Consider the following 15,168-nt stretch of genomic DNA (forward strand, 5'->3'; position numbering starts at 1 on the left):
TTTCCTCCTTTCATTTATATCTGAAATTCCATTTTCCACACACACACACAGACACACTTCCATCCCCTGATACACAAATTAAGTATAATCTGCCTAGTATGAGTTAGGGTCAGACATGAGAGAGGTCCATTTGTGTTTGTCTCATTCTCTGATGATTACAGTCAAATCATTAAATAAGATTATAAAAAACAATCTTGTCTCTTCTCCCCTTAAAAAATTCCCACTACAATTTGTTTTATAGAGCAAAACACAACTGGTATCTTTTCAGTCCAATCAACAAGTGGAAATGGCTTTAGAGACATGTCTGAAATGAACTTCTGAGTTTCATACCCTTTGGAAGGTCTAATAGAAACACATGCAAGTCTTGAGCATAGCCCAGGAAGAGGAGACGCTAGGGGTGCCACTTAGTGAGACTTATAAAATGGGATGTTTTGTCTTTTGTTCCTCTTAATAATAAGTATAACAATTTTGCAATTGAAATTAGGACACTGTGCACATTTCCCTCACTACAAAAATTGTCACTTATTGCTGAAATCATTTCAGCTATTAAAAATATGTTAAGCCCTGGCCCACATGGCTCAGTTGGTTGGGTGTCATCCTGTGCACCCAGAGGTTGCTGGTTTGATTCCTGGACAGGGCACATGCCCAGATTGTGGGCTCGATCCCCAGCAGGGAGCATGCAGGAGGCAACCTATCAAATGTAAAGCACTCACATTGATGTTTCTCTCTTTTCCCTTCCTCTCTCTCTAAAAATCAATAAACTATCATATATATATATATATATATATATACACACACACACACATATAATGTTAATAACACTCCTACACAAGGCCACAAAAAATACAAGCACCATAAACTTGGTGATCATGGGGGATTTTGTTTTACAGGCAGAATATACAACAATATTAAAAATAATTATGTCTACGAAAAATTCTTTTTAATTTTATTTCATAACTAAATATTTTATTGATGTATTATTTTATTTAGGAAAATTGGGAACATTTTAGGAACAGAAGCATATGCTTATGCAAACAGAAACTTATACCCTTTAGGGCATTGGCATGGGTTTATTCTCACTGATGTTTCTTCTGAGGATCTGGATGCTGAGGAATTCTGGGGTAATTATGGATATGAGAATTATATTGTTCCAATGTCTTTCTCTCTCTCTCTTTTATTTAAATTTCCCATAAACATCTTTCAATAGTAGATTGAAGGCAGGGTCTAGATCTTATTAACATTTGCATTTCCACTGCCTAGCACAGTGCCTGGTACTTAATAAGTGCTGACGAGTGTTGGAATGAAAACATGAATCATCTTATGTCCCATTATCACACAGTTGCCTTCATCATTCTTCTTGATCTGGGAAAATCATAGAAGAGATGATAGAATTTGGTCTTCTCTTTCTTTACTCCCCTTTCTTGCCAGACTGGCAAGTGCACTGATTTTGTATGCACATAAAAATCATGGTGTCATCGGAAAACCTTGAGCAGCTCTACTCTGGGGTCCAGGAATTACCATTTACAGGACACTTAATGCCAGTGGCTTCATAAATTCAAAACTGAACCTAATAATTTACTTACATTGGCCAGTGACATGAGTAGCAATCCAGAAGGGACATTCATGGTTATTCATGAATCAGACATTCAATAAGTAGAGCCCATTTTCAATTTTCAATCATGCTGCTTGTCATAAGCTAGAAATTTCACATATCGCAGTGTCAAAGCTTTCTATATTTAGTCTCCGCAGCCATGAAAACTCAAATCTCTTACATCTAAGTAACCAACATTCTCAAATGGTGTTTCTAAGAATATGTCAACAAAATTGTTTAAATGTGTATAAAATACAATGAGATGAGTTGGTGTCTAAATTTGTGATTTCATACTCTTTTTTATTTCCTTGTATGGTCATTTTTGTGAGCAGTGCTAGACTTATAGAAAGCAGTCTTAAAAGCTTATTGAGAAGAAAAGACCACACTGTTTTCTTTTCATACCAAAGTCCTAATCTAGCCTACCTGTGACATTTAAAAAATGCCCATGAGTGGACCCACTTAGCAATGAAAAGGGATGATATTACTAACATGCTCTTACCCCGCCTTGCCATGGAAGTCATGTTCTGGTGGCTCAGGGCTGTCATCATTCTGACTCTATCTTCATGCACAGCATTCTTACCAGCTAGAAGTCTATTATTTATTTATTTATTTATTCATTTATTTATTTATTTATTATTTATTTATTACGTGTGATTAGTCTTTTTAATAACAAAAATTAGTCAGTTTGATTTGAATTAATTGGTTACTATATTTGAAAGTGTTTAGTTACAGATGAACATAGTTTAAGTAGAAATGCTTGGTTCCTTATTTCTTAAATCCATTAAGGTGTAATGGAGGCTTCCTTGTAAAAGGTAAAAATGCCAATACAGGTAGATTATTAAATGGGATCAGGGGAAGCCTCCCACTGAGAGCCTTCCTGCTGCCCCCTAGGGCTGGCTACATCAAGAAAAAAAATTGTTAAGGCCAAGTCCTCAAGCTAAAGGAGGTACCAGAACTTAGATCAAGACATCAGGTTAGAATTAAAAACTAAAAATGACAACAAAAATTGCAATAGAGTTTCCCTTGTTGGACTGTGGACTTCATAAAGGCAAGGATTTAGTCTGTCTTCCTTATGGTTTAACCCACGTGCTGCACAAAAACATAGCAGCTACTCAATAAATGTCTACTGATTAAGTAAATGAATGAATAATAAATGATAAATGAGGTTCAGAAAAAACACACAGAAAGTCAGATCAGGGACATAAGAGATCTGAATTTGACTGCCAATCCAGGTCACAATCAAAGTCAGGCTGCAAGTCAATTGAGGAGCAGTCAGAGTGAGAAGTGAAGAGAGAGCAATGATAGGAATTTTGGTGTGAGAGATCAGGTGAGGCTATAGTAATCTTAAAGATTTTACTGTCCTTGATGATGTTCACCTTCTCTCTAAGTGACACATGCTGAAGGGTGACCTCCCACGATCAGCAGAACAGCAAACACAAAGATTTCAGAGTCAAGTGAACCACGTACAGGTTCAAGTTTGAAGTGCTTGGATTATTGTGATAACTTCTAACTTCTATTTCTGACCTTTCTCTAACTCTAACCTTTTTCTTAACACAGAACCTACTTGACAACTCTTTTTGGAAATAAAAAGGCTTATAAAATTTAACACATCTAAACCAGAATCCTTGATTCCCCCCCCCCCCCCAAACATGCTCTTCTCCGAGTTTCTCATCTATGTGAATGATATGTCGTTCACCCACTTTCTTGGGTCAAAAATCTCTGGAATTATCCTCGACTCCTCTCTTTTTCATACTCCACCTCCAATTTATTATCAAATCCTGTTATACCTAGAATTCCAAATATATCTTAAAAGGCCCATTTCTCATCAACTCCACTGCTAGTTCTAGTCAAAAGCAGCCTCACTGCCACCTCGGTCACACCGGCTGTCTCTCCACTGTTCTTCCTGAGGTCTTCTCTAAAGTCTACTCTGTACCCTCTGCACTGAGAGAGGCTTTCAAATGTCAGGTCCTGACTTGACTCTTCCTTTTTAAAATCTTTAATGGCCTCTCCTCATACTTGGGATAAAATCCAAATTCCTTTTTGCAGTTCGCAAGACCCCATGTGGCCTGGTTTTGTCCTGGGGGCCTTTCCAGCATTCTGCGGCGCCCTCCCTGTGTTCACGGCCATCTCACCAAAATCTCCCTCCCTGTTCTTCCAACAAGGCCAGCAGGCTCTTACTTCAGAGCCTTTGAGTTTGCTGCTCTCTCTGCCTCTCTCTCTCTCATTTGGTAATGTTTATATTCAAAACTCAGAAAGGGTGACTTCTCAGACCTCTATAAATAGCAGACTCTCGCAATCTACCTTCTTGTGCAGTTTTATTTTTCTATACAGAATTTATCATCAGTTGCTATTATCTCACACACTTGTTTGCCTTCCCTACTATAATATAAGCTTCAAGAGGACAAAGACTCTATTTTTTTCTCTCATTGTTTTATCTCTAGCATCCCTGGTCTGGTACTTAGTAGATCTTCAACAAATATCTATTGAATTAATAAATGAATGATTTACTTTTAGGAAGAGAATTGTGCACGAATCTAAACCTTATGTGATCTTCGCAGGACCTCACAGAAAGCTATTATTCCAGGTAAATCATGGTGGGAATGTGAATGTTATGCTGTTAGATCAGGCAGAAAAAAGGGTGAGGGTGAGGGTGATTGGCCGTGTGAGAGGAGCACCACTTTGAGATAGAAAAGCCTAGGTCTTCATTCTTGTGTACACCAGAATACACTTGTTCTAAAAGTATGCCCACCAGATGTTGTGAGTCAGAAGTCTAGGTGGATAGATATTTATAGTTGTTTTAGGTTGGGTTCCTTAGAAGCAGAGCTTGAAACAGGGATTTGAATGCATTTGATTTATTATGAGAGTGCTTACAGGTAAATCTGTAAGGAAGGGAGGAAGGGGGAATGAGGGAAGGTGAGGGAGCTGAGCAAGAGTGTGGTCCCAGCTAATCTAGCCTTGATCTGATGTACACCGGCAAAGGCTCTGAATGATAAACTGCATCATAAATTTGCTTCCTCTTTGAGGAAGGGGCCAGTGTCAGTCAGAGTCCGTCATTCCTTGGGTTGCCTGTTTGTAAGGAAGGTCACTTTTCAGATAAGACAGCACCCCCCAGTGGAGGGCAGTTCTCCAGAGCAAGCTGAGGACCATGAGCAGCCAGTGCTCTCAACAGCTGGGGCAAGGTGCATGCGCCCAGGGAAGGGGAGCCGGGAAGGCCACCCTAATATCTTCTAATTGGTATTAAAAGAGGATGATTGTGAAGCACATTCATCCAACAAATATTTATCGTAGGTGCCCTGGGACAAGTACTACCAGCCTTGGGTTCATGGGTGAACAGACATGGTCCCTGCAGCATGGATAGGATAAAAGGGGATTTTAATAAAATAAACATGCAATAATGATAAGATATATACTGAATGATCTATGGCCAAATAATGAATTGAAGCAAGACTGTAGAGATGAATCCATGATTTTGTATAGGTAATGGTTCTTTACAAAGAGTCCTTGCTGTAACTTAGAAATATTGTATAAACTCTTTACCACAGTAATCATTATATAATGCTAGCTGTATATTAATCAAGTGGTTCTCAGACATTATTTAAAAACTCAAATAGAATAAGAAAATGTGTGTTTAGCTTGGAAAACATGTTGGTGTACAAGTTCTATACTTGATGATTTTTCAAAAATCAAGATAATTTCCTCTTAGTGGGAGTTAAAACAGAGGAAGAGTTTACAGGCAAGTTTAAAGGCAACTAAGATCTTGGGTTGGATGCCAATTCTTTTTTGTCTTTTATAAGTCACCCCCCACATACACCCAGATCCTATCAATGACTGTTGAAGACAAAAACAAGAGCTATATGAGGAGGAGGGATCTTGTTTTTGTGGAATATTCTTCAAAGACTGCCCACAATCCTGGAGGTTAACATTGAAATCAATGAATTGTTATAAAATATTTACCATTATAAGGCTGGCATAATTGTGTTTTAAAATAGCAAAATTTAAGGAATGAAAAGTCATTTAAATAAATAGGGACAGATCACAAAGTTCCAAGCACACTTGAGAAGTTAGCAGTAGGAGGTAAGATTTGCCAAGGATGATATAGCAGAAAAACTTGTTTTATACACTTAATTATTACAGGAAAATACACAAAATTTTTCACAGCCAATACACTGAAAAACAGTAAGTAGCCACCTGTTTCTATTGAAATAGGTCTATTTTCATCTCTTTAAAAAAAAAAAATCTTTGTATGGTGCCATGGAAACTACGATACTGAAAAAGAAGCCGGCTAATAAGCAACATAATACATATGAGTAAAATACTATATTTCTTACTTTCTTCGCCACAGAGCAAAATTTCAAAGGAATATAATTCTGTTAAAATGTCACCAAACCATTTCTGTAGGAGAATGCAATGCCAACAGAAATAACAAAGCTTACTTTCAATAATTCTGTTCATACCTCAAATCCCTGTGGTCTTCCTAGACTCTCTTTACTATGTTTCCATGCAATAAGAATCTCTGACACAGACATACTTGTAGCCTTGACATCTGTGGGAGCGACACTGGGTTCTGTATGAAGGAAAATGGAAATAAATAAACTGCAATGGTAACACGTTATGTCTATCAAAGCATTGCACCTGAATATGTCAGGTGTTACTTCTTTCCACCGTATTTTTACAATGTAGTGCTATGGTAGTTATGAAAAACACAAGATAAAAAGATGATCTTTTTGGATTTCTATACGTGGGTCCAGTCTCATCAACACCTTACCAACAAGAAATGACAAATCTAGCAAGACAAGCAAGGACGATCTTTATCCTTGGATTAACTAGGACATCTCTGGAGAAGTTAAATTGCTCGACTTAAATTGCCTGCCATCTACCATAATGATCAAAAGAATGAACTGGGAGTCAGGATTGGCTTTTGTTGTTGTTGTTGGGGCTGCTGTTACTTTTTGTCTTCAAAAACATTATACATTTATTTACCTTTAGCAGGTGGTTTCCCCTCTTCCTGAGCCCCAGTTCCCTCATTTGTAAGTGGGCATAATAAGAGTACCTAGCTCCAACATTTTCAACGTTGGTTTTAATTGGAATAATACATATAAAATATTGAGCACAGTTCTTGGTACTTAAAATACTCATTCACAAAATATCATTTATTATTTTATTATTTTATTTTTTACCCTTTGCAGGCACAGGTAGTCTAAATCACATGAGTTATGATTTTTGTTGTTGTTGTTCTAACCACAAAACTACATTTTTGTGATTGTTTAAGGAATATGTTAGGAATCATGATATTTAAAAGGCATGGTTTGACTTTTAAGACAGGTGTAGAGAGAGAAGGAAAAGTCGATGAAGGTCTCGATGCTGTTGCTATGCTCAGTGACCTTTCTCACTATTTTTTTCAAATGCGCCATGTCTGACTGGCACCCACCCAGAGCAGCACTTTGAGGTTGCACTCTATATGAGGGAAAAAATATTTTCAGCTTTGACACTGCAGAATCATAAATACTGTGTCACAAACTCACGTACGATGAAATGGCAGAATAAAGGCCATACATTAGTTCAAACACTTCTGTACAAATTTGATTTAAAAAGCTCTTATCCCATAAAAATTGTAGAGACTTTGATATTAACTGCATATCACTGGTAAGAGCTCATATTACTTTGTTGAAAATGGTGGGATTTTTTTTTTTTTTTTTTTTTTTTTTAGATTTAGGGAACCATATGTCAAAGATAGGGTTTTAAAAGTCATTATGAGAGATATCAAAGGAATTATAACCATTTTTTTAAATGCTTCCTTTTCTAATGGAAGGTGGTCACACATCTATTTAGAGAGCCTATGAATAGAATTAGTTGAGAAATATCAATCAAAACATCTACCCTTGTTACTGTAAAAGAAGTACACAAAAGACTTTTTCAAAAGTACATGTTTGCATGGAGCAATGAGTTTCTTTTGGTAAAGCTTTCATTAAGATCACATGCTATAATTGTGTTAATTCAAAGTGCTTTGGTAAATTCACATTAATCTTTACACAGAAGCTGACATTAATTCCTGCCATGTTATAAATTGTAATTTCTTATTCTGTCACTCTTTGAACATCTTTTATTATTTTCTTTTGCTAGTGGTTTTCCTCATCTCACTTTGCAACTGCCTGTTATTTGTGCATCTACCTGATTTTTAAAAAATCTGGGAAAAACTTCTATTATTTTATTTGAAAATTTAGATAGGTAGGCTTGCAACAAAAAGTTTTTTCATTGCTATTTAATAGGAGTTAAGATCCTTGATTTTGCAAGTAAAGGAAAGGAAATGCTCATGTTTTAAGATGTGTACAACCTGATCTCCAGGATTTAGGATATGATCTACAGATTTCAAAAACAGACACTCTTAGGGTAAATTTGCTATTCGGAAGCAGTTTTGTTTATCTTTTAAAAGAATGCATTACAGAGGTTTCTATGCTAAATGTCTCCTTTCAGCTTTTATATTATTGAAGTAATTACATCTTTGTCAAAGAAGATTGCAGGGGAATAAATAATTTCAGAAGCACAGAATATGTGGTTAGGTGGCAGCCTTTCTATCTCTTTCGAACTCTAGAAAAAGAAAGTATTCCTCCATCAGCTTTCTGTAGCACTACACAAGTTTAAGTACTTTTCAAATAGACATAAGAAAGTTCTAAAAAAAGTAAAAAAATAAGAAAAGTTAGAAAAAGAGAAATATTCAGGCACCTATTTCCCAAACAAGCATCCTAATTTGTATTTATAAGCTCTGAGGATTTTAAATCAGGGTCAGACCCAAGCCGACATTTCACAGTTGCAGTCTTAAAAGCTAAACATTACAGCTGCATCTAATTAAATGAGGTTAAATGAATCAAACAAAAACTGAAGAGTCATTTTTTTAATTTGTTTCATCTTCTAGATGTAAACGATATCAGAAGTAGATGTGCGTATTATACCAGAATAAGACCTAAACAGGAAATTTCAGCATGTAAAATCGTAATCTGAGTCAATTTACTTCCAAAAGTTTCAGTATGTGCCATTTATAGCCAAGTGACCAATCTTGTGTGAATCAAGAAGTTCGTCTGCAGGCAGGAGTAAGTGACTGGATCACAGAATACCTGGTTTGGGTGGGAACTAGCTGTTATATTTGGGTATCCCATTGTAACTGAGTGATGGAAGGTCACAACTAGAAAGAATTTTCCAAAGACACTTGGATCAAAGCTCACAAATGATGGCCAGTTTGTCTTCAGTCATCTTTTGTTTGCCCAAATCATGTATTAAATTAATTTATTTCAACAGTTCATGTAAAAATAAAAATTTCTGGCTTCTTTTGGCAAAAAGGATGATATCAAGCCTAAATTCTTGAGTGTTGGTAGACGGGAATTAGCAGCTGGCCCATTAGTTAGGGCATGTTCTTTTAAGCGGGCCAGAGTCCCTACTACTCCCTGTGTTTTGTTTGTTTGTTTGTTTGTTAGGGATTTTTTTGTAAATATGTTTTTATTGACTTCAGAGAGAGGAAGAGAGAGGGAGAGATAGAAATGATTAGAGTCATTGATCAGCTGCTTCCTGCATGCCCCCTACTGGGGATTGAGCCCAAAACCTGGGCACGTGCCCTGACGGGGAATCAAACCATGACCTCTTGGTTCATAGGTCGATGCTCAACCACTAAACCACACAGGTTGTGCTACTTCCTGTTTTATTACACTGAGAATACTTCACTTACTTATATTTCTCACCTGACCTCTACAGGCTTTTGAGTTATAAACCTATCTTTTAAGCCCATGTCCTCATTTTGCAGATGAAAAATGTGACATATTCAACTCTGCCTCCAGCTCTGAAAGAGCCCCAACTAGACCTCAGGTCTCAAGTGTCTTTTCCTCTGTTGTTGTAAACTGGGCACCAAGGAAGTGGCTGGCTCATGCTCCATCTCTTAATCAGTTCTGGAGAACATATATAGAAGAGATTTTACAGGGAATATATATTATTCACTTTCTTGCTGCCCAGTTACCTCCAAATAACTGATAGGTAGAAACATCAATGATGAGAGAGTCATTGATTGGCTGCCTCTTGCACACTCCTGACTGGGGATTGAGCCCACAACCCGGGCATGTGCCCTGGCCGGGAATCGAACCTTGATCTCCTAGATCCTGGGTTGATGCTCAACAGCTGAACTAGGCCTGGCTGGGGAGTAATTACCAATTTTTGAGGATTTGATATGTGCCAAGCCCTGTTCACATTCCTTATATATATTAATTAATCCTTTAGCAACCCTACTATCACTATTTTCAGAGGAAATTGAGGGGCAGAGAGGGTAAGCAACTTGCCCAAGGTCACACAGCTGCTGGCAGGTTGAGAGAGGGTTTGAACAAGGCAGTTAGGGCCTAACCACCATGCTGCTCTGCTTCTGTGTATATGTCTGTGTTATACACACCTGCTGCTTTTCCCTGTTGCTCTCTCTCCTCCTGACTTCTCTCAAGACTACTGATGTTGGGATCCCCACTTGGGCTCTCTAAGTCTTGCCAGAAACCACTTAGATCTCCATCATCTCCCATTTAAACAGCCACAAGCTTACTATTAACTCTTTAAACCTTCTGTTATGGAGTTTTTGATAAACCTGAACCACAGCTGCACCGCTCCTCATAGATCCTGTCACATTCAGGCATCTCTAAAACTCTCCTGATCTGTGAATCACATTACGTTTCCTGCCACTCTTGCCTCTATTATACTCAGGTAATTTGATGAAAATTCAGGAATCTATTTCTGAGATCACACTAGCATTAAGTATAATAGACTCAAAGACTTAAAAAGATATCTCTCTCTCTCCTTATGATGATATTATAATTAGGGCTTGGCTAACTCCAATCTTGTCGTATGAAATGGACAGACTGATTGATAGATTTTAGTTTCTGTTAGATTAAAAATTTTGAACAGCATTACCATGTTCATGAATTTAGATGATACATTTGTATTAAGTGACCGAGCAGCAGGAGTTCTCCCAAGTAATATGGGGGGCTGTGCTTGTAATATTGATTATACATCTGAGTTCCGAGGAGCTGTGGGCAACAGCATTAATCAAAGGAGGGTTTAATAAACTCCTTGGGAGAAGGGTTATGGTTTCATTATTTAAAAATTCAGCAAAGACAGCTGTAGTTGAACTTTTACAGGCACTAATCCAAATGGATCATCTGGCAAAGACAGGAAATTATTTCTTGTATTTTACAACTAATACACCAATTTATTAATTTTCAAGTTCACATAAATTCCACTGAGCTCAGTTTCAGCTAAAAACTGATCAGGGGAATAACTCCTCATGAATGTTGGGTTTTAATTTGAGCTGTGGTAGCTCCATTTGCAAGGCGATAATTGCATATCATTTTCTGATAACGAGGAGAGGTTTTTTTGGTTTTAATAAAAATAAAAGCAGCACACATTTTACATACAAGACAAAAGCCAAAACAACAACAACAACAAAACTAGAAAGGGCATCACAAATAAACAAATATTTCCATCTATAATTAATCTATATCGAATTTTTCCACATTTTTCTGTTAGATGTAATTGAATGCTCAGGTCCTTTCCCTTTCGAAAGCTGTAGTAATGAGAATTAAATGGAAAATAGATGTAAGTTTGACAAATAAGTATTTCTAGAAATATGGAAGTAAAAGTCAATCTGATTTTTCATCTTGAAAAAAAATCACTTTTATCACTTCTACCATGCTTTTTAATATCACTTATGTTGAACCTTTGCTACTCTTTTAAAAAATTAGAATTGTTTCCAAAATGAGGGTACTGTACAGGATTATACCATACCCTCGGATCTGAAGTCAAGCCAGGGTTATAGTGCACGTAATTCTTGCTTGGTTTAAAGAGTATAGATAATCAATATATGTGCAGGATGCATGGAAGTCCTGGCAGGCAAAATGTCTCTCTTTCCAGGCTTATGTCAGATGCTGCTTGGCACTGACAGAGCAATTCAGGGTTACTTCTGTTGTGGAAATCTTGGAGCTTTTCTGACAACTCTAGGGCAACCACCAACTTCAGAGTCATGAGGGAAAGCCATTTCCCAAGGGATTTAACAAGTATCACTACGTAGAAATGATCAGTCCTTTTAATAAGAGATCACATTCGTGGTTTTCACTATGATAAGGTAATTCTCGTTTGCATTTCTATAGGCTTTCTCGAGAGGAAAAGAAAAGAATGGAAGGTATAGCGAATGCACATAAGCACCGATGGGAGTGTGTTCTGGGTGTGAAATGTCACCCATCATCCACGTGCCAGTGGGAAACAGGGCGAGAGCTAGTACTGTAAGGCGTGTCTTGAAGTCCTTGTGTTCTGTGCTTCCCTCCAATCAACATGAACTCTGTCGGCTGCATTTGATGCGGCATCTAGCACGCTTTCTTCCTGACTTGGGGTCAGCTCTAGGCATACACCAGGTATTTGTGATATGAAAAGGAAGGACAGTGCCCCTCCACAGAACTAGAAAGCCAGTCTCACTCCTCTCGTCCTTTACATAAACTTATCTAAAATACAAAGAGATTTTAAGGTGATAAACAAGTGAACTAGGCTAATGAAAGAACAAAAATGCAGAATTTGTCTTATGGAGAAATACAGTCTCCATCAGATCAGTTGGGCTCTGGGCTACGCTGCACCTGTATGAACCTGTATGAACATCCAGAGTCATCTGCATGGGCATGAGCACAATATATTATTTTATGAGTTTATTACAGGCCTTGGCTCTTTAAAAATGGTTCAATCTTGAAAATGTTTACTCCTTTTCAAGTAAAGCAATTTGCCAAGTGACTAAACAAAGGTGTTGAGTTCCTTGTTTTTATTATATAACCAAAGTGGATCCGTTATTACTGCTTCTTCTGGGACAGTTAAGATTTAAATGAATATTTTAGGCTGTAGAATAAATTGACAAAATTTCAGGTTTAGATTTGTAATGGCTTCGAGGATGTTCCAGTTCAAGACTTTCATTTTCTAAATGGAGGAAGGTAAGGCTCAGAGAGATGGATAAACTGCACAGGATCACACAGTTAGTGTGGGCAGACTGAACTCGGGCTCTGCTGGCTCCAGGCACTTGCTCTTCCTTTCCATTGCACTGCCTTTCTTAGTTGACATAACTTAATGATGCTAAAACTTGACTCATATTTATACATGAAGGTCCAAATTAGTAAATTTAATTAGTGAACAAATGCCAAATAAATATTTGAATTTTATTGTCAGGACAAAAGCAGACTCTGTCCAGATTTAATCTGCCTGATATTTTTCATATTTCATTTTACCAAAATAAATGAAATGTTACTATGACATGTTACAGTAGCAACCTCAGTGTCTTTGAAAGAAAATATGCATATTTCCTATCTAGCTTGAAAGAGAAATCTCCAAAGGCAAGCCATTTCAAGGTTAAGGAAACACAGTATAAACAATCCATGGTAGCTGCTATAATTTAATTTCAAAGCAAAAGTTGACAAGAAAAGCATAAACCTGGATTTCTTAAAGGCAGCACTGGTGTTACCATACAAAACATGTGTACAAACACCTCAAATTCATCTCAAGTAACCTTTGGGGCTATGTGCTAGATGATTAGGTGGAAAAATTTTAAAGGAACAAGATTAAGCACCTCCTGAATAAAACATGTAGTTCAAAATAGATTTTTAATGTAACATAATACAAAATATTATTATATAAAATAATATAATACAATAACAAAATATTATGTACATTCTTGATGAGATAGTATAGGATAGTGGCTAAAAGTGTGAACTTCGGAGTCATACACACCTAGGTTCAAATCCCAGGTCTGCCACTGAACTACAGTCACTTACAACCCTGTCACTTCCTGGTGTCAATCTGAGCATGTTACTTAACCTCTCTGAGCCTCAGTTTCCTGAAAAGTAGCTTGGGGCTTGAGATTCCTAACTCAAATTTGGTTGTAAGAGTTAATATAACTAATGCGGCCCACCAGCTCTATCTGAAACCCATCGGAAACTTGAGATGTTGGGTGCACGGCTATTTCATCGGAGCATCTAGAATTCCCTGTTATTACTTGGGTCTTTACTCTCCCGGTCATTCTTATGCCAGGATAAACTTTCTGTCTCTGCTTTAAAATTCGGCTCTGTGTTATACAAATACAAGGCAGCTTGTACTGAAACTACATCTTACATAAATCAGACACTACTTTTGTGCTTCAATATTCAAAGGTCCTTGTTTATAACCCCCTATGAACTTTAGTGCCAAAAGATTAATAATTCTCTTCAGTTTTTTAAGTCACAGATGTGGGAACAAAGGAAGTAAAAGGGTTGGTTTATAAAGACAGTAATTATTTGGAAAGTCACATAAGTGTGGAACATTTTCTCAACCGTTTGTCAAATTTAGGGAATGGAAGGCATTATTTTTACTCTCGGGGCCAACTGAAATTCTGCACTTGAATAGAAAAAGGACTTGAAGAAAAGCTAATTATAAGGGTAAGATCTATCATGCTTTCTCTCACTCCAAAAATTGGATTTTTGTTTTAAAACCTGACAGAACCCAGGATTTTGATGTAGGAAGCTGCCTATTAGGTCCTGCCTACCTAGTAGCTTTATGTTGAGAATCACATGAGGTTGAGCACAGGAAGGTAGTGTGCTGCAGAAAAACCAAGGATTTAATCATTACACAGACCTGAGTTTAATCTCAATTACGAGTTGCGTAACCTTTAACTTTTCTGAACTTTAATTTCTTTCTCTCTACAAAGGGTAGTGCCTATTAGGCAACATTGTCAAGGGGACTGAACGATATCACACATGGAAGGCTTCCAACAGAAAAGCCTGTCTGAAACTTCTTTACCAGGACAATGCTGAGTGTATGCCGTCAGTCATCAATACTTATTGATCACACAAATGGATTCCTTATTTAAATTTATTTAGTAGAAATTTAAATTTAGCAGGGTAAAATATAAAATTACCTAAATTTCATACCATAGAAGGTTGGTTAAATGTCCCTCTGGAGAATAGAATACACTGTGGTCATTACTAATATTGTTATTATCACGGAAAGGTATTTGCCATAAATCATTAGAAAATGAAGGCCTGAAGCAACATATATGGAATGATCAATTTTTTTATATGAAAATTATTTGGAAAAAGTCTGGAAAAATGTATCTAAAAAGTGTAGTGAGGCAATAGCTGAGTTTTATTTCCCTTCTGGTGTATCTGCATTTTATAATATTTGTACAGTAATGTCTCATTCATATAACAAAATAAAATGTTAAAAACTATGACTAAAAATAATAATGATGAAGAAACTGACCTCCTTCAGCTGAACATATGACCACAATTTGACTGAAAGGTCCATCCCCTTTATTGTTATAAACGCCAACTTTCACTTCAAAGGGAGTGAGAGGAGGGACACTTTCATCTCGATAAATGAACTTGGACGCTTCAGAGGATGTCACCATTTTCTCCTTCCAGCCACGTGTTCCGTTGGGCCTGAACGCCACGATATAGCCGAAGCCTTCCCCATTCTGAAACTCTTCGGATACTGGCTGAAGAAGAAAAATGCAATTAATTATAAGCAAAATAATCGATTAAAAACCCTACTTCTTC

The 15,168-nt window shown here is 37.1% G+C and overlaps 1 protein-coding gene across 1 annotated transcript in view; it reads right to left on the reverse strand.

Moving 5' to 3' along the window:
* Window positions 1-15,168, reverse strand: part of CNTN5 (contactin 5) — a 964,763-nt gene that overhangs the window by 23,832 nt on the left and 925,763 nt on the right. The window contains exons 20-21 of the mRNA XM_087821593.1: window positions 14,873-15,107; window positions 6,046-6,155 (exon numbers count right to left, since the gene is read on the reverse strand). Of these exons, the coding sequence (XP_087677719.1) occupies window positions 6,046-6,155; window positions 14,873-15,107 (345 nt within the window). The remainder of the gene's footprint in view (window positions 1-6,045; window positions 6,156-14,872; window positions 15,108-15,168) is intronic.

The sequence above is a fragment of the Miniopterus natalensis genome, chromosome 11, assembly GCF_054644295.1.
Source record: "Miniopterus natalensis isolate mMinNat1 chromosome 11, mMinNat1.hap1, whole genome shotgun sequence".
In the NCBI taxonomy this organism is placed as follows: Eukaryota; Metazoa; Chordata; class Mammalia; order Chiroptera; family Miniopteridae; genus Miniopterus; species Miniopterus natalensis.